The sequence below is a fragment of the Carettochelys insculpta genome, chromosome 16 (genome assembly GCF_033958435.1).
Source record: "Carettochelys insculpta isolate YL-2023 chromosome 16, ASM3395843v1, whole genome shotgun sequence".
Classification (NCBI taxonomy): Eukaryota; Metazoa; Chordata; order Testudines; family Carettochelyidae; genus Carettochelys; species Carettochelys insculpta.
This window is the reverse complement of record NC_134152.1, coordinates 4,813,582-4,841,264: the sequence shown is the minus strand read 5'-3', so window position 1 is coordinate 4,841,264 and position 27,683 is coordinate 4,813,582. Positions and strand designations below refer to the sequence as shown.

Genomic DNA, 27,683 nt, shown 5'->3' with positions numbered 1-27,683 from the left:
CCAGCAAGAGTTCTTTATGCAGAGAGGAAAACCCTGTTTGATCCAAAGAAAGATAGTACTATACAATCACATCACTTAAATGGCAATAACTGGTTCTCATCTCTTAGGGAGAAATGATGTAACATATGGCACATCAAAGAACCTGACAAAGCTTCAACAGAAATGATGCATTTCCAGGATTTGACTTCACATATCTAAGGAAATTTTGTTTCCTGCTTCAAAGTGATTTCTTTAGATAGTTGCAAAACCCTTTTTGCTTCATCCATCAATGGTTTACACATGTACTCTATACTTGACTCAAAATACATTTAATGCATGGTATTTCATTCACATACACTAAAAATCAAATATAAGTGGAAAATAATTGGCTCACATTATATGAATACATTCATTAAGAAACATTTGAAGTGGCACAGAAATACTTATCACAGTTCAACAACTTTGGAATTGTGAAAGTGACCATCAATAATCCATTCTTTGATTAATCCATTTTGTTTGTAACCACTCACCATAAGACATCACAGAAAAATCTTTCTAAGCATTAATGAGGGGTTTTAAAGTAACAGCAATCAAAATTATGAAGAACTATGCTTTTCCCCGAAGCCAGTGCTCAATTAGTTCACAGCCTAATGCAATTACTGGTAGACTTAGGAAGATCCTAAAGCTAGTGGACAGCAGATACATACTTTTCATTCTTTGAGCATTTATGCAAGGACAAAATACCAAATGAATCAGCAAATCAGGACCAATCTTAGGAAAGCAACATCCACTGCATTTCTGAATGTCAACCTGCAACCTATCCACGTGCATCCCATGAACTACATAGTTGAAATAGAGCAAGCACTGAGAAAAAGTTACAGAGTTAGGGATAGGCCTTCACAAGCCCTCAGAACCCAGAAGCTGCCACTGTTTCCAGTGACAGCTGTTAGGTGCTGAGCACTTTTGACAAAACAGTCCTTAGTGGATACAACTCTTCTCTTCCCTAACAGTCATGTCTAACTCCACAGGCCATTTCCCCTGCACTTACAGAAGAGCACTTAGTATTGATTTCCTTGACTATAATTTTAGTTTACTGATGCAGTATTGACATTAATGCTACACTTGCCACTGAGACAGAAACAAGATTCTCTCCATCACTTTTAGAGTATCCACTCATGACTATTTTAAGAAGTTCTGAGATCACTGACATTTTCAAACACAAATGCAAAAAAAAAAAAAAAAAAAAAAAAAAAAAAAAAAAAAAAAAAAGGCTGAGCACCAGCTGTGGGTCCCAGCTGATCAGCTAAATACAACTCCTGCCCACAGGCCATAATTTAAAGATTGGTGAGACTCAGCATAGAAGTGTGTGCGACTATTCTACAAACCTCCAGAGTGGAAACAGATCAGAAGTTCACTGCCTTAAAACTTAAAAAATGTGCAGAATGGGCCTGTGAGAGATGTAATCACACAGTGTATTCAAGACAGCATACTCTGCTCAGAGAGAGAAGAGCAAGAAGTCTCAACAGGCTTCATGGATTTGTGAAGCCAATCTGATGTGGGAGGTGCTCTAACAATTTGATAGGCATCAGAACAAAGTCAGAAAATAAGTAGCACTCTGTTACTGTTGAATGAAGCAGTAACAAAAAAAGCCTTCATATGAGCTTTAGTCTGCTCTAGATAAAATCATGGAGAGATTTTGACTTTGGAGAAACTTGTGGAGAAGGGCACCCCCTTAACAGGAATACAGGCGTATGAGAAGTGTTACCAGGATTTTCAAAAGGAAATCAGACTTCAGAAGAAGAAAGCACACTTACAGAACCTCCTTATCTGATTAATTTTGGAGCAGAATATCAATCACTGGAGCCTGAAGCTTGTATGCTCTACCTCAGGAGTGGGCAATTTTCAATGGATGGCCATTCCAAGAATTTGGTAAGTGGTCAGGTATTAATGGAGGGCGACAGGGACTGGGAAAGAGTCTAGATTTAAGAGAGGGTTCTGACCTGAGGGAAGGGAGTGGGGGTGGGGACGGGAAGGAGAATCAGGCTCAAGGAGGGAATTTGAGTGCAGCAAAGAGCGCAGGAAGGGGTTGTGACCTAGGCAGGTGATTAGGCTGCAGGAGTAGGTGAGGTGTCAGGTGTAGTCTCTTCTCATAGCTGGCTCCCAGCCACATGCCAGCAGGAGCCTCAGGCAGGTTGCCTTCCTGCTGTGGCCCCACATGCCACTCAAAGAGGTTGGCTGCTGGGACCAGCATGTGCATCTCACCTCTTGGAGTGGTTGGAAGGCAATAGGTCTCCTCATACACTGCATGCGCCCACAAGCATTTCCTTTGCAGCTCCCATTGGCTGTTTTACAGCCAACAGGAGGCTGTGAGGATAGTGCTGGGGCAGGGGCAGCACACAGAGACTGTCCTACAGGGCACATGCCACGCACAAACACACTAGCCTTTTATTAATGTTGGGAGGCTGATAACCTGAATAGCTCAGAGATTAGTTCACGCATAGGTCCATTATTTCTGTGGCTCTGTCTACACTACTAACTGATTGAAAAAGCTTGCATCATTCACAGCACTTAAAAAGCTTCATGCTAGCACTTGCCACAGTAAACAGTTCTTTGTCTGCACCCCTGTAGACAAAGCAAAGCAAATGCTGTTCATAGCATATGTCTACCATAGGCAACTTGTAACAGCAAAGCTGTGTCGACACAACCTTGTTGCTAAATGTCAGCTTGTATGAATGGTCTTTGTTGGCACTTTTGTCAAAATATTTCCACCCCCTACATGGGGGTTTCACTTTGCCAGCAGCAGAGCAACTTTCACTTGCCTTGGCAAAACTTTGTCATTCATGATGGATTTTAAGCACCTGTGAAAAACATAAGTTTTGTCGATCAAGTGCAAAGATAGACACAGTCATACCAGGTGAAAGATGATTTTTTATTTTTTCAAGAGTACCAACAGTCATGTGGCTAAAAGCTGTGTAGTCAAGACATCCTGAGTGACAATGTTTTGGTCACTTCTTCAGTGTCTGCTAATCAATATAGGCAAAAAGGTCAATACCGTATTGCCTTTGCTAAATCGGTGAGTGTGTTATTTCACTGATGAACTGCCCAATGTATTCCTAAGCCCACAAAGAAAGTCAGTGGCTGACCTCTAGTGGTTGTCAAACAACCACCTAAAATAAATAAAAGCCAGCCTATCTCAATACATACACTTAACGTTTCTGCAGTGAAGTGACTGATGACAACAAAGACAAGTAGGGGATTTCCAGCAGCTCAGAGCAATTTCAAACAATCCACACTCTCACACTCTCACACACACTTCTGACGTTAACCATCAATTACAGTAAAAACAGTGGAATTCCAAGGCACTTTCCTTTGAATCAGGGATAGCTGAGAAGTCCAGTCAGGATTTTTTTTTTTTTTAATACTGCTTTTTGAAGCAGAAGCTGCACTTCACTGTGAGAAGCAGGGAGTGTTTGAATATATTCCCTGGACTGAGCTAAACAACTACCTACCACAGAATTATCTGTCTCTATCATCTACCCAAACCAGCCAACAACTCTAATCAGTAAAAGGTTCAAAAGCCCAATTATCCTGACTGACTTTGATTGTTTAGTGGTCTTCATGCACAACCAGAAAATCTGTTTGTGATGCCAACAGTACACTCTCTGCTGAGCCAAAGCTGTCCTCCAAGCAGTTTGTATTCATCTGAACCTGTGTAATGTACAGGGGATAATTCCATTTTCAGCGTGGAAACATATTAGAGAAGACCTTTACGGTTCTGAGACACCAGCCCAAATATTTGCTTTGTTTCCCTCCAGTGTGGAAGTTATAGTACTCTGTTAGGGCTATACGCATAATGAATGGTAACTGTTCCGCCAGGGAGCAGTCTGACAAGCTCTCTCTCTGACACAGCAGTCTATGTCAGTGGTTTCATTGGTACAATTTATGTCACTAGGGAGTGTGGGCTATTCACATTCCAGAGTGCTGAAAGTTACACCAACACGGACAAGGTCAAAGACAGCCGTCAGTGAGGCAGCCACACAATTTAAGCTCGCTGAGATAGAGTTACTGAAGTTGGAGTCAGCAGAGTGAACCCAAAAACTTGGAAATGGTTAAAATGGAGAAAGACCAAGAGCACCAGAGGTAGAAAGCTGGCCTGATAGTCAAGGAGAGGACAGCAGAAAGGCAACACCAATGAACTAAGGAATTCAATGAGAAGGATGCCCAAAAAGAAGAGATGGAAAGACTGAATAATTTGAGCTTGTAGGTAAAGAAAGGGCAGATCCCTGCTCAGCTGCCAGGCATTCCCACTCTCTAAGGAAGTCCAAGCTGGGATAAATTGTGCCCTGCATACAAGAGAATCAGATTATGCATTACTTCAGAAGACTCTCAGTTGCACAGAATTCCAGAAAACAGGTCCTCATAGTGACTTCACAGCTCTTGGGTAAAGACAAATCTTAATATATGGTGAATTTCAAATGGTTTCTTTTGCAAGTTTCTAATTACTCTAATGTTCATAGTGTAAAGTTAGAACCCTCAAAAAAACTGGTAAGTCAGAGATGCTGTGTGATTTGATGAGAAATATGGGCAATGAGGAAAAGGGCTGATCAGAGAAGCTATGTGGGATAGCAATTTAGGGTCTGCACAGAAAGTAGCCAATCTGCCTGATTCCTACATACAAGAGACAGAAACAGGGCAGAAGCCAAGTGTAAAGAGGGATCCCTGTTGGGCCTCCCCCCAGCAAAAAGCAGGATGGTTGGGAGCCTGCCCCTGTCAGACCCCTTTCACAGGAAAAGAGTTGTAATTCTGCTGAGCACCTGAGGAACAACTGACCTAAACAAAGGGCCCACCATCTCCTTATAATGCTGCTGTAGCAAATACAGGATGCACCAAAGCACAAAATTCCCCAGGAATACCCCAGATAATCTGTTTTATGGGAGGTTGCTACTAATTTTATTAGTATTGCCAAAGAATGCCTATGGTGACAACTCTGGTGCCCAGCTGTCTCTGAACAGAAAGACTGACATGCTGCACAGCAAAAGTGTAGAACTCTAGGCCTCTGGAAAACATATAACCCTCTGCCTTTGGCAGAGGTGCACCTGAAGTGGAAGGTCTAGACAGCGTTTTAAAAGTTGGTGTGTTGGATCACATTCCAGCAGGGGGTCAATGCAAATAATGCTGCATTGCTTTATCCAAGGATGTCAGTATGTATCTGCAGGCAGTGATCCCAGAAGGGAACTGTGAAGACAGAAAAACAGCTAAAGGATATGGGGCCATCCCAAACTCAGCTTAGAAGAGGGAAACAGTGTCTCTCCAGGAACAAGGAAGGAGAAGTGGAAGAAGCTGCTCAAAATTGCAGCAGGCAGGAATTTGCAGCAGAGCAGACCTATCCTTAGAAATCACAAGCAGGATATCTCTAGGGGTAGTCCAGCTAGCAGAACAGGAAGGGTTTTGGGAAGATTGTACAGGAAAGCTCCTGCAGAGAAAAACAGAGGGTCTGAGAGCTTTACAAGAAACTTGTGCCTGTTATACACATTGGCTCCCCACTATGGTGTTAACTCACGATTGTCCTTTTGCTGGTCACTCAGGGACTTATAAAAAGAAAAAAAAGGGATTTTTGTTGGCCAAATATTCAGAATAAGGTGAGAGACTACTGCAGGTCTAGTGATGGACCCAAAAGAGGTCAGTATGGTCTCACAAAGCTCTCCTGCAACACTTCTATGCAATCAAGGAGGCATTTCTTAGGGTGCCAACTCATACTGTTAGCCCTATGACTCAGACAAGCCAAAAAGGAAAACATTTTGATAGTAATGGATTATGCCCCTAGATATCCAGTTGCATTATTACAGAAGTTGATTTAGTAGCAAAAGCCCACTTCACTATTTTCAGCCAACTAGGTTTTCCTCAGGAGATTGTCAGACTGTGGATAAAATTTCACATCCCAAACCCATTACTCTAAGCACTGTGGAGGATGTGTGATTTAAAACAGCTGAAAGCTACTCCATGTCACCCAGAGACAAACAGTTTGGTTGAAAAAAGTTCATACAGACACTGAAGTCTATGTGTGGAAACATAATCAAACAGAAGGGCAACAACTTAGGATGAAAATTTACCCTATTTGCCTTTATGGAGGTGCCCCAAGAGTCCACCGGGTTTGCTCGATTCAAGAAAAGGCTTAGGGACGACAACTAGATCTTACCAGGTCCTCCTTGGTCGGCAGCTTTGAATCAGAAAGGGAACCAGTGACTGAGTAATGTACAAAAGTTCAGAAAGAAGTCAAAAGACATGCTGGACATGGTTCAAACTAATCTCAAAAGTAGCCAGACCACACAAAGAACAAAGTATGTTAAGAATGCTTGAAATTCTGCTGTTTTGAGATGCAGGATTGGAAATACTACTAATATTGCACTCTGTAATAAGGAACAAAATGCTAAACTCCAGGGAGAGCCCTTACATGCTGTTGTGAGAGAAAAATCAAATTATGTATGGTGTAAAAAGACCTCACAGAAAGACTGCCCATAGAAAGGGCATGAAAATAGTTAAAGCCTCCTACAATAAAGATGCAGCTGTGAATATTCTTTGCTGTGATGAAGGGGAGTCTAAGACTTCATATATTTGGTGGCTGAATGCCACAATGACTCATCATTGCTGAGACAGACAAAGACAGAGGGCATAAATCTTGGCTAAAAGACACAAACAGGTATTTTCTAACATGCCAGTAACAGCTCACGAAATGGTTCACAAGACTGACCACGCTACGGCTCCCCAACCAGTACCAAGCAGGGTCAACCAAACCACTGGGAAAGTGCATGACCAAATTCATAAAGCAACACAGAGTAGCGAGGATATGAGAGTACAGTAATCCCATTAAATGCACAATTTTGAGTTGAGCTTAACTCACATTAACGCAAGTTAAGCACAACTCAAAATCCCACTCCCCCTGTCTCCGGCTCACTGACACTCGTCCCCCACCCCCTGCATGCAGCTCTGGCTCACCCACCTCCCCCATGTGCAGCCCTGGTTCAAACACCACCACCCCCGCCTGCCCAGGTTAGCCCCTCCCCCTCATGCCCAGCTCTGGCTCACCCACCCCCAAAGGGCTGTGTGGCCCCAGCTCACCCCACAGCCCCAACCCACCGCCAGGTTTAACCCTCCCTAACCCCTGACTTACTTTTCGAAAGGAGCTCCAGGTGCTCCTGCTGCTTTCCCAGCTGCAGAACATGACCTCTGCAGGGGGAAAAAGCTGCTCCCCCATTTATGCAAAATTCAAGTTATGCAAGAGTGCATGGGAATGCAACCTTGCATAACTCAAAGGACTGCTGTAATTAAAAAAACTCTGGCATCTCCTAGACATTTCCTTTGTTTCCTAAGAAAAGACAAGACTAAGGTTGTGTGCGATTATTGAAAACTTCATACCGTCAGTTTCTGATGCCTATCATAGGACCAGAATTGATTAAATGTTATATTTTGCTTTGTTCAAAATCTCCCTTAGCACCACCAATCGGGTAAAAGGGTACTGGCAGATTCCTTCGGACAACAATGCACAGAAGAAATCTACTTTTCTTCCTGATGCAGATATGAACTTCATGAATTCAAATGTTATCTTTTGGATTAACTAATGCAAGGGCCACTTTTCAGAGGCCTGTCAACCAAGTGTAAAACATTGTAAGACTTCACATGATAGTACACTGATGTTCAGCTACTCATTGTCACCTCACAAGATATATTGAGGGCTGTACTTTGAAAACTCAAAAAGGAGCAGATCTTACTTTGAAGGCTTTTGCATGTAAAACAGGAACAGCAAATATTCCTCATTTAGGATACAGGGTGAGGGGGTGACCAAATATCACCTGACCCCTTGTAAGTAAAAGCTACTATTAATGGTCCTGTGACCCAGACCAAAAAGCAGGTCCTGTCTTTCGTAGGCATAGTTAACTGCGTATAAGCTAATTTATGCATGAGTTCACTGACATTGTGTCTGTTATCACAGATTTCTGCAAGAAGATAAAACCAAACAGAATGGCGTGGACAAAAATTTGTCAAGAGAAGGTGATTTTGACAAAATGATGGAATGCATCAGACGTTGGTTTATATTCATTTCTAATAAAGTTGGGGGAAAGTAGCTTTCTTGAATAAGAAAAATGAATTACTGTGTCACAGAAAAGATACAGGTTATCATCAGGGGCCTACCAAATTCAGTCATGAAAAAAGCATCACAGATGTGAAATCTAGTCTTTTGTGTGATTTTACCAATACAGATTTTGCTGTGAATCAGTGAAGTCAGATTCCCTCAAGATCTGAGAAGCAGAAAAACATGACACACATTAGAAATTCAGCATCTCAGGTAGGACGACACTTTTCAGCTTCTATTTTATAAGCTTTGTCATTTTTGTACTATTGCAGTATTTGTTTCAAGGATAAGACAGTCTCTCCTCCCCACAGCATAACTTAAAGGTAAGCCAACATTTCTCACGTGCTGGGCATTCCAGGCCACCACTGAGCCATGACACTAAACTGAAATGAGTAATGCTAAATGGGACCTTGTTATACTGTCCGCCCTTACCTCCAGCCCATTTAAAACAAAAAAGCAGTCAAGTAGCACTTTAAAGACTAACAAAATAATTTATTAGGTCTGTTCTGGTATGGCTATGCTCTGAAGAAGTGAGTCTGTCCCACGAAATCTCACCTAATAAATTATTTTGTTAGTCTTTAAAGTGCTATTTGACTGTTTTTTTGTTTTGATAGTATATGGACTAGCACAACTCCCTCTCTGTTACTCTCCAGCCCATTTGTGTGTCCCACCCACTGCTGTGTTTTACCTTTCAAACCAACAGTCTCCAGCTTTTTCAGTGCCCTAGATCAGTGGTCCCCAACCTTTTCAGTAACACGGCACACTTCAATGAGACAATTCCACGGTATACCCACCTTTTTCAGCTGAATCGATTGCTCATAAAGATCATATTTACTTAGATTTACTATAGTTGCCATCTTACTAGAGATGTTTACAACACAAGAGTGCATACAACAAGCAAAACAAGGATCAAATGCATTCATGTTTCAAATCCACCACAGACTACACCACTGTCTTCAACAGTGAACACAGACACATTTTCAAAATCTGTTCAACACCATGCTAGGGATGTTGCATAATGAGTAACCACTGAAAGCAGGTTCCCCTCCCTGCCAGCACGCTGGAGCCAGGACACAGCATTTAAACCACATCCCAACTCCAAAAGGGTCCCACACACCCTCCCCACTCCTCATCCGCCACAGTTGTGGGTAGGGGAGAGCTCCCCATCAGCTTGTTCAGGCCAGGACACAGCACTTCAATTGCCTCCCTACACAAACAAGGTCCTTCAGGGTTGTCATTTCCCCTCACAGTGGCTTTGCCAAGAGCCATCCTGCAGGGAAACTGATGAAACATCATGGCACACCTGGACAGTTCTCATGGCACCCCAGTATGCCGGGGCACACTGGTTGATAACCACTGCCCTAGATCACTTCTGGAATTTAAGGGAAACTTGAGATCTGCACTGCCCCTTCCCCAAGTCCCCACCCCACTCAGTAAGACCCTTTTCCCCTGCACCATCACATATTTTTGGCGGGCTGGGGTAAGGAGTTGTGTACCTTAAATCAATTTTCTGTGATAGCATAGCCATAGGCTCTATGCAAATGTAAAGGAACAATATCCCAACATAGAAGGATACTGTAGAAACACCACTGACGCTAAAAATGAAAATGCCTAATGAATTGAAACAGTGTCACTTAAAACTGTCAGTTCCTCATACCTGTAGTAACGCCAGGTCAGCATCCTGAGCCAGCTGTTGCAGATTCTTCACAGCAGAGGTAGTTTTAATCACTCTCACAAGGGCAGGGGAACAGTCCAATGGAAGCTCATTAAGCAAAGATTTCTCATCATTCAGCAGTAATAAGGCATGGTAAGGCCTGCAGAAAGAACACTGTCATCTGTAATTTCTTCACTCTTGAAGGATGAGCTGCCCCTCACTATAGCACTGAATTGGAGCTACTGGCAAAAGAGCATCTGACACTGTGATAGCTATAGCTCAGGTCTATGTTCACAGTCCATTCGTTATTACTTATGCTATGAAACACTACCTGCCTCCTGTCAGAAGGAGTCACGCCTCCACCACAATGTGGAAAACCTAAAAGCTGGAAGTAAAGATGGCTGTCTATTAGCCTAGCCAAACAGGTGGACAGACTGTGCTCCCAAGGAAGCAAGGATATAATGTGCACAGCTTACTGTGCCTTGCTGATCAGAACTTGGCACTAAAAATAAAAGTAACACAACAGGCAACTCTTGTGGTTAAAATGCCATAAAACAGCAGGAAACAATGGCACAAAAGCTATGGGAAATACCAACCCATCTGTACTTAGATACTTCATAGAACTGTGATATGGACAAGAAACCATGTCAATGTGAATATGGTTAAAACAAAGTGTTTGCTTGTAAGGATGGCATTTTAAATGCTGAATATCTTGCAATAACCTCTAAGACAAGAGCTTCTAACGCTAAACAAAGCAGATGCTAGCTGCCACATTACTTTAAAACCTTCAGTCAACAACAGTGCCACAAATACCTGGGGAGAAAATTAGGCACAAGAGACTAGTCTGGGGGCACAGAGATTGGTTTCAGCTCATTGCCACCACTCAGAGAGCCAAAATGGCTATAACTTTCACATCACAAAAACACAGTTCAGTCACAAATTCCCAGATTTGGGAGCACAGTGAAAAAAAACTCCATCTTCATTACTTGCTGTAACATTTTTCATTAAGATAGGCTGTAGAGTATTTGAATCAACCAAAACAAAGGGTGAGAAGTTAAATGGTAGAGTGTCAGAGAGGCACAAGAACATGCTAGCACTAAAGAACAGGGTATATTTACCTAATAGATTTCAGGCTTCTTTCAATTGCTTCAGGAGGTATAAAGCTTGTTGCAACATAATGGATTTTATGAGGCAGACAGAAACTCACTTCAAGCCAGTTGTTGATGTGCAGTCTTACCACCCCTGTAGTACAAAGACTTAAATAGGGAAAAAAATAAAATAAAATAAAATAAATACAGTATTTGCTCCCTCTCTGCTGAGTAACAGCAATGGGCCCAATTCACCTGTGCTGATGCCAGAACAAGAGAGGAAAGAGACTCTTCCTCCCTCCTCTCAGTGGCTGCCAGGGACCAATTTGACTGCACTCTATAAGGGCAGTTTTAATTTGCTTCTTATTGGCTATTGCAGAGTCACAGAATCAGAAGAGTACCACAACCACTCTCACTCCCCATCTCCAGCTAGCCCTCGCCTCACACCAATGCACCAGTGAAGGAGGAGGATCTCCTGTAAATGCACTGCAGAGGTCCTATGTAGGATATTCCCAGGAGAAGTAGGGTTGGTAATGGAGGCAACCAGGGCAACGGTGAATTAAGCCTAATGTTTCCCTCATCATTTTACTGCACGATAAAGAGGGAAGGAAGACCCCATACTGCACAGTAGGCATTTGTTTCCCACCGACTTGCTCCTGCTTGTCACAGGAATCATGAAAGTTGCTGTTAAATAGTTCCTTCATTCTAGGAAGTCACAGTGGCTAAAGCTAAACTTTTAAGCTTACCCAAGAGAGCATGATTACAGTGGAGAGGATATGCACTTCAGGAATGATAATCAAGTCTGTTCCCAGGGTTTGGCTGGGAAGCAGCTTTAAGTACATTTTATTGAAATACCTCTGGAAAGCATGACACATCAAGCAGGTAGTTTGGGGTAGCATTTTTACTCCACATCTTTATGGCATTCACGAATTCTTCCATCACCCAAATATAAAACACCCTACCCTCTCTGTATTAAAAACCATGTCTGTTCAAAAAGACATTTCTCACTATGTAGGTTTACTGGCTGATTATATTAAAAATAAATTTATGCTCCAGCCACACCAGCTGGCATCAGCATTTGTATTAAACAATTTCAAAAACAGAACCTGAAAAAAATCACTTCAGGACATGAAGTCCTGAAACACTGTCTCTAGCTGCAGGGACTATGTGGATTCAGAACTACCACGGTCATTCAAGCCCCCCGCCCTTTCCAATTCTCCCCGGACTGCACTTTCGTTTAAAAATGCACAGCACAATATTTTAAAAAAGGATCTATATAACAATGATTTTTGACAAGCTGTATTCCAAATATACGCAACAACAAAGGTCTCAAAACTGACCAAGCTAATTACCACATATGCCAAGACAAACACTAAAAATTTTCCACCCCAGGCCATGAATTCACATAATTTTCAAGTTTATCTGACTAAATGTAGTGTTTAGAGAAGTCTGAGATGTGAGCTTTAAACTGAAGCCATGTTGCAGATTTAGCTAGGATGCAGGTACTTGCCACCCCTGACACAGCAAACATGGAGCAAACAGGAATCTGTTCTCTGTTGTACACCATCAAACACTTTAGCTAAGATCTCAGTACAGAATCATTTTTACTGGGAATTATATGAGCTGGAGAAAGACCACAGCTTTACTCTCAGATCCTAGGCTGCAATAAAAGAGCTGGTAGATAGAAATATCCATTACTTGTAAATTGAGCAAATTTCATATGGAAGCCACTAAGAGTTGGAAGCCACGCTCACACACTTCTCAATCCCACATCCAGTCAGGAGCCAGAAACCTTCAAAGAGCATCCACAGTTACACCACAGTACTGCAAGCTCCCTGGCTTTTCTTGGACTTAAAGGATGAAATTTAAAACACACTTGTTTATCCTGGCTAAGGAAGATCCAGCAGATTCAACCATAACTGACATACATTTGGAAAGATGCCATGAAGAGTGAACTTTTAAAATAATAGCACAAACAGTTTTCTGGATATAATATTCACTCACACTATTTACAATCCTGAAAGGAAATACGAAAATAAAAGTGGACTGCACAGAAGGAATTATTAGAGGTGGGATCCATGAAGGAACTTAAGACACTGGAAAGCAGAGTCACAGCATATAATTGTTAGGCGCCTAAACAAACAAAGATGAATTAAGTGCTTAGGTTATCTGAACAACAGAGAGACCCCGACACATAAGGATGCCATCCACAAGAGCCAGCATTCAAGTCAGGCCACCTTAGCTAGCCAACAGGAAATGCCAACAAGAGGGATGTGTGCTAAGCACCACTCTTTTGTCAGAAACAGGCACCTAAGTCTGGATTAGAGTGAGGTACCTATTTCTGCTTAGTGATCCGTGAACCAAAATCAGCTGTCCAGAGTCAGGTGGCTTAAGCAAATAAGGTGCGTATGATGAGAATGAGATCTGGGATCTTGAAAGAGTTAATGAGAATGAGAGAGACACACCGTCATCCAGTGAACAGGGCACCCCCTAGCACAGTGGACTTAGGGTCTAGTCTCCCTGCTTCAATGGCTGTATATTTATCTACCTTAGAACGGCTTCAGTGCAATGGTTAGAGCACTCTCCTGTGAGGTGGGAAACACTATTCAAATCCTTTGTTCTCATTTGGCAGATGTGAACTGAGCAGGAAATGGGGAGCCCATGTGTTAGCCTGGCTGCGAGCAAGGTGCTAGGACCCCTGGGGGTAGCCTGGATTCACACAGAGAACCCAGGTGGGCAGCCCACCTGGGAGTGGGAAGCCAGGAACCCACCAGGCTCTAACTGGAGCCCCCACGACCACCTGAAGGAGACAGCTCAAGCTGTGAGCTGCTTTCTTGTCAATTTCCATGCTGCAGCCATAAAATTGACAAGAATGACAGTGAATGTAAGTAATCTGCATAGACACTGCATTGCCCTAAGTACACCAACATAAGCCCTACACCTCTACTGGAGGCGGAGTTATCATGTTGTAAATTCCCTTTTACACCATCAGCAGGAGCAAGACTCCAGTATGTACACTGATATAACTGGACTGACATAAGGCAGAGCTGACCTAACTCTTTAGTGATCTGAATCTCAATCTTGATTTATTAGCAGATGGGAATAAGGGGACTTCGAAGTAGCCCTGTCAGGACGAGCCGCGCAGCGGCGAGCCACATCAATTTCGAAGTGCCGCGACCGCCCGCATGCTAATGAAGCACTGAATATGTATTTCAGTGCTTCATTAGTAAACTTCGAAATGGCCATGCAAATGGCCATTTCGAAGTTTTGGGCTAGTGTAGACACAGCCCTCATGACACAGAATAATGCACCAGAAACTTGTCAGATCTGGCCTGAAGTACCCCAGTGCCATCTAGTAGGGACTATCTTGTAGGAAAATACTTTGAAACACTTGCATTCCCCTGCATTACAGAACCACAGCTCCAATTTAAGTAAACTCAGGATGAATCTATACTTACCCAAAGATCAGTGCAGGCACCTCGATCTTTCAGAGTTTAGACGCAGCAAATTTGATCTCTCCGGGCTCAGCCACAGATCCTGGTACTCCATGCTATTGCATGGAATAAAGGACATCAGCATGAACCTGAAGAGCCCTATACTACACTAGGTGAGAAAGTCAATTCTTATAAGTCAATTCTAGCTACACTAATTGCATAGCTAGTATTGTGTATGTGAGATCAACTCTGTTCTCTAGTGTAGGTCTACCCTCAGAGGTTTGGCACTGCTGAAAAATCAGGTTCAAGATTTTCAAACTGGGCATCCAAAAATGAGCAGATGCTTCTGACTTGCTTTAGTGATTCGGCCAAGTGAGTCGTTAGCAAAACCAAAAACAGAACCCAATTTGCAGCTCTATGCGCCCTATCTAGAACATCATGCTGCTTTGCCCAGGAGAAAGTGCCAAAAATTTATATATAATTAAGAAAACACTTGGCTGCTTACAAGCTTTATAACTAGTTAATTCCTATGTCCACCTCAGACTAATAAAACAGACAGCAATGCTGACAAACTGCCACAGAAGCAGGCTCTGAAGATATAAAAGCAAACAACACCACTTGGCGAGAAAACCATCAAATAAATTCATTCCAGCTTTAACTAGGACAGTCTCTGGTAACACCTTCAAATTATTACAGTATACCCCCAGTTCAGCAGACTAATCCGGGAAAGAGCTGTCCATTAAAACCAAAAGTCTGTTAAATATGACGCACCCCCTCTCACTCCCCGCCAGGCTCCCCACTCCCCACAAAAAAATGCCATCAACTCTCCAGAGCGGCCACCATTGGAGAAGCCACCAGAGCCTGCCACTGCAGCCCACCACCGCGCAACTGGAGCCATCGGGGCCTGCCACCACATGAGGATGGAGCTGCCACCACTGGAGTGGCGCTGCCACCACACAACTGGAACCGCCAGAGCCCACTGATGCATGGGGCTAGATCATCTGGCCCAACAGACCGCCGGAGGAGCTGCCACGCATTCCTCCTACCAGTGGTGGAGCGCATATACAAGTGCCATCTGCCACATATGTGCTCCACCCCAGTGGGAGGAGTGTATGGCGTCTCCAGTGGCAGCAGTCAAAACCACAATGGAGGGTTCAGCCGCTGCAGCTCCAGTAGCTCAGGTAAATCACCTTACTTTTTTGGGGGTCTGGGGTATGCAGGATTTTGGATTTCACAGGCCCTAATTAAGCAGACTTGGTGAACAACAGGGGGCGGATGGCAGATGTCCATTGTTCCCAAAGTCTGCTAAATCAACATCTGTAAAAATCGAGGGTTTACTGTAATAAGCTAGGCAAAATAGCATCGAGTCCATTGGGCAATGCTCTAGATCAAGATGACATAATGTGGGAGAAGTTTACACTATAGCCTGGATGAGGGTTCCAGAGTTCTCTTCTTCACCCAGATAGTTCCTGCCCCAGCATACATTTTCTCAAAGGAGATCAGCTCCTGACACGCTGGCAAAAATGGATGGGCCACTGCTGTGGATTTTCAGTTCCCACCATGAATTTTGGTCCTAGATTCAAAATTCTGTTACTATTCTCAGTCACTAGATGTCACTGTATTACTGGTCAGACTATATTCTATTCAGTGACCACCAGTGAGCCATGAATAAATAATCCAGAAGAAAAGGTTAAAAGCCCACCTGGGTGAAAGTCTGATATTCAAAATCCAGGCCAAGAAAAATATTTTAAAATAAAATTGGGAGAATGTCTTACAGACTCACATCAGATCCCACAGCTTCTTTGAAGGGACCTGAATTTCTTCCAGAAGAATAAAAATCATAAGCCATTAACACAAACACGGAAAATATCTGACAAGCCATTCCTATCTAAAATGCTTCTCTGGCCCCCTGTTACAGTGGTATCTGAGCACCTGCCTTTAATGTATTTACCCTCACAACAACACTGCAAAGTTGGAAAGTGTTATTATCCCCTTTCTATGATTAGGGAACTTTAGGTCCAGAGAAATTAAATGATTTACTTAACTAAAGTCACCGAGGAAGTCTGTGGCAGAACAAGAGGGGATGGGGGTCCCCAGCTCTGTGGGAGTGGGAAGGCACTGAGCCATGTATTATATATTTATTTGTATCTATCTATCTATATATATAGACAGATAGATAAAAATATATAATACATGGCTCTTTGCACTCTATCCACATGGCTCTTCTTCCCTAACTGGTTGGCCACCCCAGTGCTAGTTCATCAAATTCAGCTCTTTGCTTTGCATTTGGGGGGTTAGCAATGCCACGACTGTCAAAGCAGAAGGACACACAAGTGAGAATTTTCAACAGAAGCCAAAGGGAGATGGGTGTCCATCTTTCACCGAGATTCAGAGAACTTGGCTTCAAACTCTTTCAGGCACCTTTGAAATCCCAGCCAGAACCACTGATCTGTCAGACTTTTGACAATTAATATGCTGCTAAGGCCTCACTCATTCAATTTCCATGCACACACAGTATAACCAAGTGAAGTGGGAGCAGCCCCTGTCAACTATGTTACATGGGGGACAATATAAAATTATACATTTGGGGCTCTTGCTAGCAGACCTGCTGCCCAATACGCTAATGACGAGACACTTTGCAAGTAAGTTTCTGTTAGACCACTTATCAGCAAGAGAAGAGTAGCACAGTTCATACAGCCCTGACAAATACTCCATGTCAAACCTCAAAGATGATTATCCCTGGAATATCCCACAAGAGAGACCATGACAGCAATGTGGTCTCCATAATATTTCTGATTTACTGTGACAGCTAAACTTCCTATTGCTACAAATCTCCACTGAGTTCACATCTTGCAAGTCCAAAGGGCCACTCACTCTCTGGATTCTGTACTTGTTCATGTTCACTGGCTGGGATGAGACAGAACCAAATGTAGTACAAAAAGAGGCAAATCTCCTTTCCAAACTGGTGTTTCCAGTGATCTGATCATCACTGATGGGAAACACACAAATGTCACATGGAGCTAGGAATACTATGCAGATCAAAGACATTTCATCAAGAAGCAGAGTACCATGGGCTATCAGGAGAATTCTTCTTACCTGTCATAAGCCTCCTTGAGGTCTCGGGCTAGCTTGCACTTAGGTAGAATGTGATGGAAAGGTGATTGTGGGCCATCTGCTGCTATGGAAAGATTAAAACAAAAAAGCTTTAGTTTCAAAACAGAAAAACCTTGCTTTCAGACTGTTACACAAATTTTGCAAAACTGCAACAGTACACTCTGCAACAGACAGGCCAGACTACTGAGTGGGCTGCGTGAGTGGCCGTCCTTCACCATAGTGGGCTGCAAGATTGTCATAACCAAGATGGTCTCCCAGGAGAGGGTAGTTTTGCTAACTGTGCATGCATATCTAGAATTTGCCAGGTGTGCAGCTCTCACAGTCAATGTTGTGTGAAATCAGCAGACACCTCACTTCACATGCCCATGCTTTTAGTGCCTCTCACTTAAGTTTTTTTACTCCTAATATTACTATGTGAACAGAAACCAATGTAATCTGGTAACCCTTCACCTGGGCAATATTAAACAAAATGTCACACGAGCCACACAGATCCACAATGGATTGCATTTGGCCCTCGGATCACAGGTTGCCCACCACTGAATTAGTCAATGATATTCAAGTCTGTTTACCTCACATTGACTTTTCACAGTTTTTTTTTTTTGGTTGGTTTTTACATAAACTTCTTTTTGAATCCAACTTTGTGCAACATGAGTATCCACACTAGTCTGATGACTAAATCTTATTTATGTTTTTACTTCTCAGATTTAGTTTTTCATGCTTGTAGGAAGACAATACACATTGTATCCCTGTGGAAGTAAAGCCTAGCATATACACACTTAATAGGTTAAGGCTGGTTTATTAGTGAAACTCCAGAAATTCACTCCATAGAACAACTGTAGCAGCACATGCAAAAGGCTCATTCTCAACAGACTTAAGTTTCTTATATCACAATATAGGTTACAACATAGCAAGTAACGTTTTCAAAAGTGTCTCAGTCCCACTGACTTTCAGCAAAATTACAGGCTCTTAAGTGTTTAAGTCACTTCTGAAAATGAGACATAGCTGTTTTGGAAAATTTTACTGAGTGACCTTAAAAAGAGACACATCTTTCTAACAGATTGAAACAGTGCCATGTTACCATCTCCACTGGTCATGGAAACTACATGTAAAATGGAAAGCTCTCTCGAGGATGGCCAGAGAGCTTGGTACACAGTAAACCCTCAAAATGTGCAATCACAAGTTACGCTTCACTTGCATTAACGTGAGCTAAGTGCAACTCAAAATCCTGCTCCCCTCAGCCCCAGTTCAACTCCCCCCAATCCGCAGCTCCAGCTCACACCACCCCCACTCCAGTTCAAACCCCCCACGGCTCAGCTCCAGCTCCCCACCCTCGTGCATGGCTTCTGCTCACCCTCCCACACACCCCAGTTCAAACACCCCAACGCGTGGCTCCAGCTCACCCCCTCTTTCCCCCAAAAGTCCTAACCCACCCCAGGCTTAACCTCCCTGCCCCCTTCCCACAGCCCCAACCCACCGCCAGGCTTAACCCTCCCCAACTGCCACCCCCCACCCCAGGACTTACCTTTCAAAAGGAGCTCCAGGTGCTCCTGCTGCTTCCCTGGCTGCAGAACATGAGTTCTGCAAGGGGAAAAAAGCCACCCTCTGACTTACGTGAAATTCGAGTTATGCGAGGGGTGCGTGGGAACGCACCCCTTGCATAACTCAAGGGACTACTGTACAGTGTCACGGAATGGGAAAACTGGATTTGAGATTACCCAACACTTTTCCATATCTAGGTGTCAAAAGCACTAGAAGGCAAAGCTGTGTCACTCATACTTCCCAGTGAAAGACAGAAGAAGAGCTAATCACAAAAGTAACCGAGTTCCTTCACCTGCAGAGCTGGCATCTCTATGCACTACAGGTAATCTCAGAGAATATAAGGGAAAGTGGAATCAAAAGCAGGCAGAACAATGAAAGACATAGAATCCAATTCAAACTGGCCCCATTCACAGAATGTCCCTTTGTTTATATTCAAAAGCATGAGAAAGGTAAATTCCGTCTACACCAAGATACCAGAGCATACCAGAAGAGCTGTCACTGGTGAATACTTCATTCTCCTGTAAAGTGCAGTTTTTCACTGTTTCATGTTTCAAAACATCAGACTAAATCTCCTTTGCAAACACCAAAGGTGGTCGCTGACAAACTGGTAAGCTAAGTGAACCATGAGAGAGCTTACTTCAGCTGTAGTTCATGCAGCCACTGTATGTTTTTATACACAGGAATCCTTACAAAAAATCATGCACAAACTGGCACTTGTGCAAAGCCACATTGTGCAAAACACACGCCAATGCTGAGACCTTGCTACGTTGATTGCTCTTTCAGCATCATAGTGACATCCTATGCTGAGTTTATAACAAGCCAAAAAATGACAATAATAAACCCATCCAGAAAAGAGTGACAAACCTCTTCTCAGCTCTGCACAGAAATGACATCCTTTAAACACACAAGCAGGTTTGATTTGTTTTCTTAAAAAACAAATGAACAAAAAGTAGCAAGCACAAAAAATTCTGCAGTAACAGAGCTCTTTCAAAGACTGCATGCACATGGGAGTCTTTGGCAGGAATTACAGAGAAAAGAACCACCAGAAGACCATTTTATAGGGTGGAGAGTTGTTACCTCAAGAACTCAGGTGAAGGGAAAAGCAGAAACATAAGGCCGGTTTGCCCAAATGAGCCATATACAGCACTCAGCATTGTCGTAGCTATGTCAGTCCCAGAATATTAGAGAAAGAGCATCTTTAAAGAAGAGCTCTGCATAAGCTTGAAAGCTTGTCTTTCTGACTAGCAGAAGCTGGTCCAATAAAAGACATTACTTCTCCTACTTTGCTCACTCAATCAGTGAGATTCAGAAAAACTACTAAAACAAAGAATCTCTGTGGGTTTCCCAGTACAGCCCTACTCTGTGGGAATGCACACTTGGATCCACACTACTGTATCTTAGGAGCAGTGATCCTTTGTTAATAACTAACACACAGTATCATAGTTGACTTCAAACATATCACCACCCTCCACTGGCTTTAACAATGAGACTCAACTATTGGAATAAATTATGTAAGCTTGTACAGGAGAATATTTTATGCTGTTGCAGTATTTCCTCTATAAACAACTCTTTCCAAAACTGGAATTAGTCTCATTACTTTTTTTTGTTTGCGTAAATGCATCTGGAAATTACATTCTGGGTAACTTCTCTCAAGCAGAACCTGGGAGTTATGCCAAGCAGTAAAAAGATGGCTTTTATATACAGACTAACTTGAGACCCTGATTTTGCACAAGATCCCCAAATCAGACTGAGAATTTAAGGCTCAAGATGCAAAAGATTTGCTTGCTAAAGTCACTTTGTAACCCATCTCCTCTCTTGATTCCTGCTACTGCCTCATTGTTACTACAGGTTGAACGGCTCTTGTCTAGCGCCCTTGGGACCTGACCAGTGCCGAAAAAATTTGCCAGACCATGGGAAGTCAATATTGTCTAGCAGCATTACCAACACACCCAATGCTTACTGGGCTCTTAGGAGACATTTAGAGGTAAATTACAGGTACATAACAGCACAGAACTCTGAGATCCAGGACTTGTGGCTGTAAACAAATTTTATGGGATTGTGGGAAACTTGGCCACTAAAATCATACCAGATTACGGATGCTGCCGGATGCTAGCATGCTTGACTAGAGAGATTCAACCTGTATAAGTACATATAATACTAACATTCTCAAACCCTGGTAATCTGCATTCAAATAGATTATTCATTAAATTGGCCAGTAAATGACTGACTACCTTACACATAAAATAAGCTCTCCATCAACCTGAGCTCAGAACTCACTTTCCAACATGGCAGACACTTCATCCTGAATGGCTAGTATCAGCTTGGCCTCTCTGGTCAGGTACTGGCAACGACGCTCCTCATGTTGTAAAACTATGGCAATTCGACGAGAGAGATTATGCAAACAGTTTATCACTGACGGATCTGCGTTGGCCTACAGGTAATAAGGAACAGACCTAGTCAATATTTCATAGTTGCCAAACATCTGATGTTCGACTCAAAAAAGGTGTAGCACTCCTGGACAAATTATTTTCAATACTTTAAAGATAATGAATCATCTTTATTAGTTTGGTTGAAAGTAAGCCATTGCCTCTCATTTGTTGTTGGACCTTTCACTAAAACAACGGCTACAGAATAGCTCTTCAGAGCATTAGAAGGAATGACGCAGCTTTTACCAACATTCCATTTCTCCAGGCTGTACCACTGATGTTAGTTTTACTCATTTTAATCTAAGCTTCAGCAGTTTTATTACGCTGACTGCAAATCAAATAGCCACTACTATTTTAATATTCTTCACCTGAATCAAATCCTGGTACTACACGGAAACAGGGACAGAGTCATGAAAATGCTTGGACCCTGGGCAATGAAAATACACGTCCCAGCACTCAGGTCTCATGAATGATGACTGGGCTTTTGGCATTTTCAACATTTCACTGAAGAAATAATAATCCCAGAGAAAAGGGAATTGGATTTAAGTCTCCACATGTTTCACAAATATTTCTTATTTAAAACCTTTTCATTTGTATGTATCCCTAGAATGAAGTGCTGGAAAGTATATCTGTCACATACAGCAGAAAAGGTGGGGCTTGCTGCTTCTAAGCCAGGAAGGGTGCAGTAAGCAGCTGCTGTATGTTTGTTAAGACATTTAAAGGAATTTAAGTTTCAGGCAGCAGATAACTTGGCATGACAAGTAGAAAATCATGAGTCAACATTTTCACAGGCCAGCATTTTTGCTGAGTCACGACACGTTGGTAGGGCTGAAACTTAGTACAAGCAGGATCATTACTGATTATAACATTTGGGTCTTAGCCGGCCGTCTGTCTCCAGCAGATGGACTCTCACCTTTATCTTAAAAGTACCTCCACCCACAGTTTGATGAAGTTGTCTGTTACACTAATTCCATTTGCTTTACACGCTGTATGTTTCAGAGACAATTCTCTAAGAAGTAAGGGAATGTCATTTTGATAAATACAATGCAGTGCTGCTTAAAGTGACTAAAATAAATTACAGCTGTACTACAAAGCCAAAACTTCTGCTTTTATTCCCTGTAAGAGGGCCATTAAAAATTAGATTATAGAGAAATACAAACTATACTGAAGTCAATGGCTTCACTGCAAACTCATCAAGTTGCTGCACAGAACATGTGAACGAATGAGCAATGTTTTCAGCATAAGCCAGCCTCAGGATGATGGTTATGCATTTTAGATTTTCTGAATTCAATTCTGGGATAAATCCATCTTTCTATTAACTTTTTAAAACTCAAACAGAAACCCCTCTCTGCCTGGTCAGAAAGAACTTAGGCATCATACATACAATCAACAGCAAACGACCCATTAACGTAATAGAAAAACCTTTGTTTCACTAGTCTCCAAGGGGTAGCCATGTTAGCCTGTAGCTTCACAAATAACAAAACAGTCCTGCAGCACCTTAAAGGCTAACAAATTTTTTAAGTTATGAGCAAGACCCACTTATTCAGATTTTGTTTCACTGGCAGCACTCTTTCATAACAACTTGTACCACTGTGCACCTTATGTTTTCATTACGGGTTCTGCTCTGAGGACAGCCTCTTCAGCTGTTTTTGAGTTGTGTATGTATAGCAGGAAAATTTCACTGCAAAACGTAATAGCTACACTTCTGGATGATCATTGTTTATTATAAACAGGTTGCCTGCTTGACCTTAAAAAAAACCACTTGGATTATTCAGAAATGCTGAATTTCGGAATCTGATCTATCAGTTGTTTGGTGAGGTGTGTGTTCATGGTGCTGTTTGGAAAAGGTCAACTGGAAATTCATTACGGGTGTTAGAAAACTGCATCCAGGGTATGCTCAGGAGGGAGTACTATTAAATTTGAGAGCAAACACTTCTGGGAAGCTGATCTACTTACATGTGCAAGCTGCTCATTGCATATTCTATAGGCACCCATACACCTGAATTGAAGCTGAGCATACCTGTGGGCCTGAACAGACCTCTACCCACTTTTCTCCCTCAACTCCCTGAAAAGTACACTCTTTACTGTGAGATCACTAATTCTCAAGTATATTCAAATTTCCAAGCACACCAAGTGCACTAAGAATTCACAGCACACAAGCACAGAAGAGGCTACAGTACAATCATTAGGATCTCTGGGTTGAAAGGAACATTCCACCTTCTATTGCCCTGCTACCAAGTGGATCTCCAGTCCACTCACTTGCTGTCTACATAAAGAAACCAGTGTTGGCTCTTTAAGTGCAGATGTATTTGATACGTCTTTAATACCGTAAAATGCCATGACAATGAGAATTACAGAAATATCTACCGAACAGTAAATGTATTAATGACTCCACATTTCAGAGGCAGAAATTCTGTGCTTGGAAGAACCATACATGTGCCTCTAGCACCGGGATCTAGGAATACTCTTTTAGATAATATAAACAATGCTCAATTCTTTGAGGCAGGAAACTTTTCTCTTGTCTGTACACCAACAGGAAAACAATGAGGCAAGATTGCATTTGAAAACATCTTAAGTAAGGATGTTGAGTCAGGATGGAAATGTTGAGGTTTTTTACAGCCATATTACATTGGCCCTGCAGCACCTACATAGTCGTAGGCTCTTGTGTTTCTTGCTGAAGGGATACTTTAAGATTCCTGTCTACGTTATCAAATGAACACCATAAAACATATAGGATGTGCAGTAAGGCTGATCTCAACTATGAAGAAGAACCTCAAACTTTGCATTTACCTGCAAAAGAGCAACAGGTTGGAGATGGAGTAAAGACCCATAAAATAACCAGTGGCTGTAGCAACTGATTAAAAGAGCTAACTAAGTACACTGTACCTGGTGAAAACTGAAGTGGGTGAGTGTTGAAAGGAGAAGGGTAGAGGGATTATACCCAGTATAAGACATGACATAAACAAGAATAATGACTGGATGAACATTTGGTATGTCCAGAAAAAGCCACGCATTAATGAAAATGCATTCACATGTGAAAACACATATCCAAGGAAAGAGTGGGAGTCCCAATTACTTGGCATATGTAAAACTAAACTGGATAAAGTGCTAGAAAATGATCTATTTGGAACAATCATTCCTTGACCATGAGAAAAAGTCTGGAAAAGTTGACAGGGCTGCTCATCTTTTGACTTCTATGATATCTTAATCTTTATTTTAACTATGCATTTTGAACTGTGCATCTTTCATGTCACATTCAGTCCTGTTTTTACATTTGCATATATTTCAAATTAAGAAAGTCTGCTTCATAGTGAAAGGCAGAAAACATACACTACTGAAATGTTACTGGCATCTGAACCAAGAGTCCTTAAAAATAACACAACATTCATTCCTGGTTAAAAACAGTCCTTACCCTTAAGGCAAATACAACATTAAAGAGAATCATGGTGGGCATCTCTCTCTTTGGTGATGGATCAGTTTTGGATACCTGCAAAATACATACACACATTATACAGAAAGGAAGCAAGTACACTTGAGGCATAATTTTAAAGGAACATAGATGCAACTTCTACAAAACTGGATTCCTAGGAATTCCTTTAGAGAATTCAGCACTCCATGGAAATAATGTTCATTTAACCTAATGATCAGTTAGTTTCCTGTTGCATTTCACCATTGGCCACCTATACATTTATTCCTTCAAAAGGGGTTCACTGTAGTTCCACATAAATTGTGCAAATACGGTTCGAAACCAAAAGTAGACTTATCTCCTACATAAGGTATTTTGGAGACCTCTTCCCCAAACCGCTCCTCATCACAAAAGACTTTTGAGATTTAATTAAAAAACAAAACAAAACAAAAAAAACAGCACCTACATAAAACTTTTGAAAAAAATCAAATCAAGCAAGACAAACAAACAGGTGGAATTCCTTCATTAGGAGCTGTTAAATTTAGATTATTCCATTGACGAAGCATATCCACAAGATGGAGTAGGCGAGCCAAGCGACGTCTGAATTCCCACAGAGCTCCATCATGCTGATACCTAATCCTCCCAAGCATGGAAAGCTCTCACTTCCCGGGGGCTTTGGGACCCAACACACAGTTCATGAAAGCAACCTGTATCAGTGAGACGTAGGTGCCTAAGGATGAAATCACTTTTGAAAACCGAAATTAGGCTCCAAACTCACTTATGTGTTTTTATAAGCTTTACTCCATGGTATCTCATCTTACTCAGGACAAATCTATTCAACGTAGTGCTTCAACCAACAGACTGCCTGCCTGCATGCATGCCTTACTTACCATTAATAATCCTTGTGAAAATTAGTGACAGTACAAAACTTCTGACAGTCACATTAACCTAGTAAATCTAATGTCAGCATGGCCAAAATGAGACAGACACTGAGAAATGGACAGACCATGGATGATCACAGAAATTTCCAGAGCCCAGTTGACCTTGGCACACTATGACTGTGTCTACACTAGCCCAAAACTTCGAAATGGCCACGCAAATGACCATTTCGAAGTTTAGTAATGAAGCGCTGAAATACGTATTCAGCACCTCATTAGAATGCCGACAGCTGCGGCACTTCAAAATTGCCACGGCTTGCCACCGTGCGGCTCGTCCAGACGGGGCTCCTTTTCATAAGGACCCTGGCAACTTTGAAATCCCCTTATTCCTAACAGCAGATAGGAATAAGGAGATTTCTAAGTTGCCGGGGTCCTTTCGAAAAGGAGCCCTGTCTGGACGAGCGGCGCGGCGGCAAGCTGCAGCAATTTTGAAATGCCACAGCTGCCGGCATTCTAATGAGGCGCTGAATATGTATTTCAGTGCTTCATTAGTAAAATTCAAAATGGCCATTTGCATGGCCATTTCGAAGTTTTGGGCTAGTGTAGACACAGCCTATTAGCGAGATCATAAAATGTGACGAGAAAAGTGCAAGTCCTTCCCAAGACTCATGCAGAAACACTTTCCCTAGCTCATGTGTCTAAACATGTACTCCATTTCAGTATGCAGCACTTTTGAGTTGAAACTTTCATTCAGATTGCCTTTGCAGATGCTGGAAAATTTTACCACCCCCTTCATTTAAAAACAAAATGTTCTAAACTGTATCCTGCCAAACCAGCCTTAGCAATGGTGGAACCATTGGATTGACAAGACTCAGGAGACTTTTAGAATTTTTACCATTATGTTTAGTTAAACCTGCCAAAAATCCAATTCACCTAGCAGAGTGATAAACACAGATGTGATCCCCTGGAACCTCATCTGCATTAGGGTTTCTATTTAACATTAGCAATGGTTGAGTTGCACTTGTGTTTGAGCCATTCGGAATGTCTTCTTCTGTGAAAAATTCCCTGGCTAGACATTTGGCATTAGCATCAGAAAATAAGCAAACACTAGAGTCTCAAAATCAGAGGCTCATAACAGTTTCAAAGCCATACTATACATTTTGAACTCCATATTTCATAAACCATTTGCAGTCGTCCATAGCAGTTCTCAGGATAAAAGTGTTTCCCAGTGCCCCAGCTGTTCTCTTACCATACCTGCCCAAGGGCATGCTGCAGCAGGGTAGGATGGCCAACAAAACGGACATTATCAATCTTCAGCTCAAATTTTTTGCCACACATATCGGATTTGGTAGCCAAAATTGTTGCCAAGATGACATCTGAAAACCTTCAAAAGTGGAAACAAGTTACTCCGGTTAATGGAAAACATGCCCCCCCCCAACCAAAATGCAGATTTATTTCATTTGTGTGAGCTTAAAGAGTGTTTTAAATTGTGTATTTAAAAAGGAACACCATGAATGAATTCAATTATGAAAATTAATAATTCCATAAGATCACAGCTCTCAGATCACCGGAATTATAAAATGAGAAGCATTAAAGGCAAAGAATGAAGATTCATGCTTATTTAATTACATGCTCTGGGAAAGATTAGATGGCATCTACTTGCAAAAATATAAAACCTGCTCAGGTTAGTCATTGCCTGGACTTAGCTGCAGGTTAATGAACTGACTAAGCAGCTAGGTATCAAAATAACCTTTATTCAAATGGACAAGTATCTTTTTTAACAAAGTGTTTGCTGGGGTAGAGGATGGGGGGAGTTGTTGGATTTTAATCAAAAATTTCTTTCCATTGTTTGTCCCATCTCTTCAGATCCAAAAGTATTGCCATGAAAGATACTCTGGGATCAGACTACTGGTGGCCTGCAAACAGCTATTTGTACACACAGCTAATCAATTACATTCAAAGGAGTAACAATACAGTACCTTCCTTCCTAACAAACATCTTAGTGTAAACAGTTGCTGTTGACCTAGGAATATGATG

The 27,683-nt window shown here is 42.0% G+C and overlaps 1 protein-coding gene across 11 annotated transcripts in view; it reads right to left on the bottom strand.

Annotated features, from left to right (window-relative positions):
* The window catches only part of NPRL3 (NPR3 like, GATOR1 complex subunit), a 74,067-nt gene that overhangs the window by 38,369 nt on the left and 8,015 nt on the right, over positions 1–27,683 (bottom strand). For 9 of the 11 annotated variants that reach the window (XR_012647810.1, XM_075011157.1, XM_075011164.1 and 6 more), the window contains 6 exons: positions 26,901–27,030; positions 24,775–24,849; positions 21,214–21,367; positions 17,380–17,461; positions 10,880–11,017; positions 9,765–9,921 (listed from right to left, as the gene is read on the bottom strand). Coding sequence is in view for 10 of the 11 variants with exons in the window: in XM_075011157.1 (XP_074867258.1) it covers positions 9,765–9,921; positions 10,880–11,017; positions 17,380–17,461; positions 21,214–21,367; positions 24,775–24,849; positions 26,901–27,030 (736 nt within the window). In the remaining variant the exon portion in view is untranslated. Of the gene's footprint in view, positions 1–9,764; positions 9,922–10,879; positions 11,018–17,379; positions 17,462–21,213; positions 21,368–24,774; positions 24,850–26,900; positions 27,032–27,683 lie in introns of all 11 variants that reach the window. The other 2 variants (XM_075011158.1, XM_075011165.1) reach the window with 2 other exon arrangements.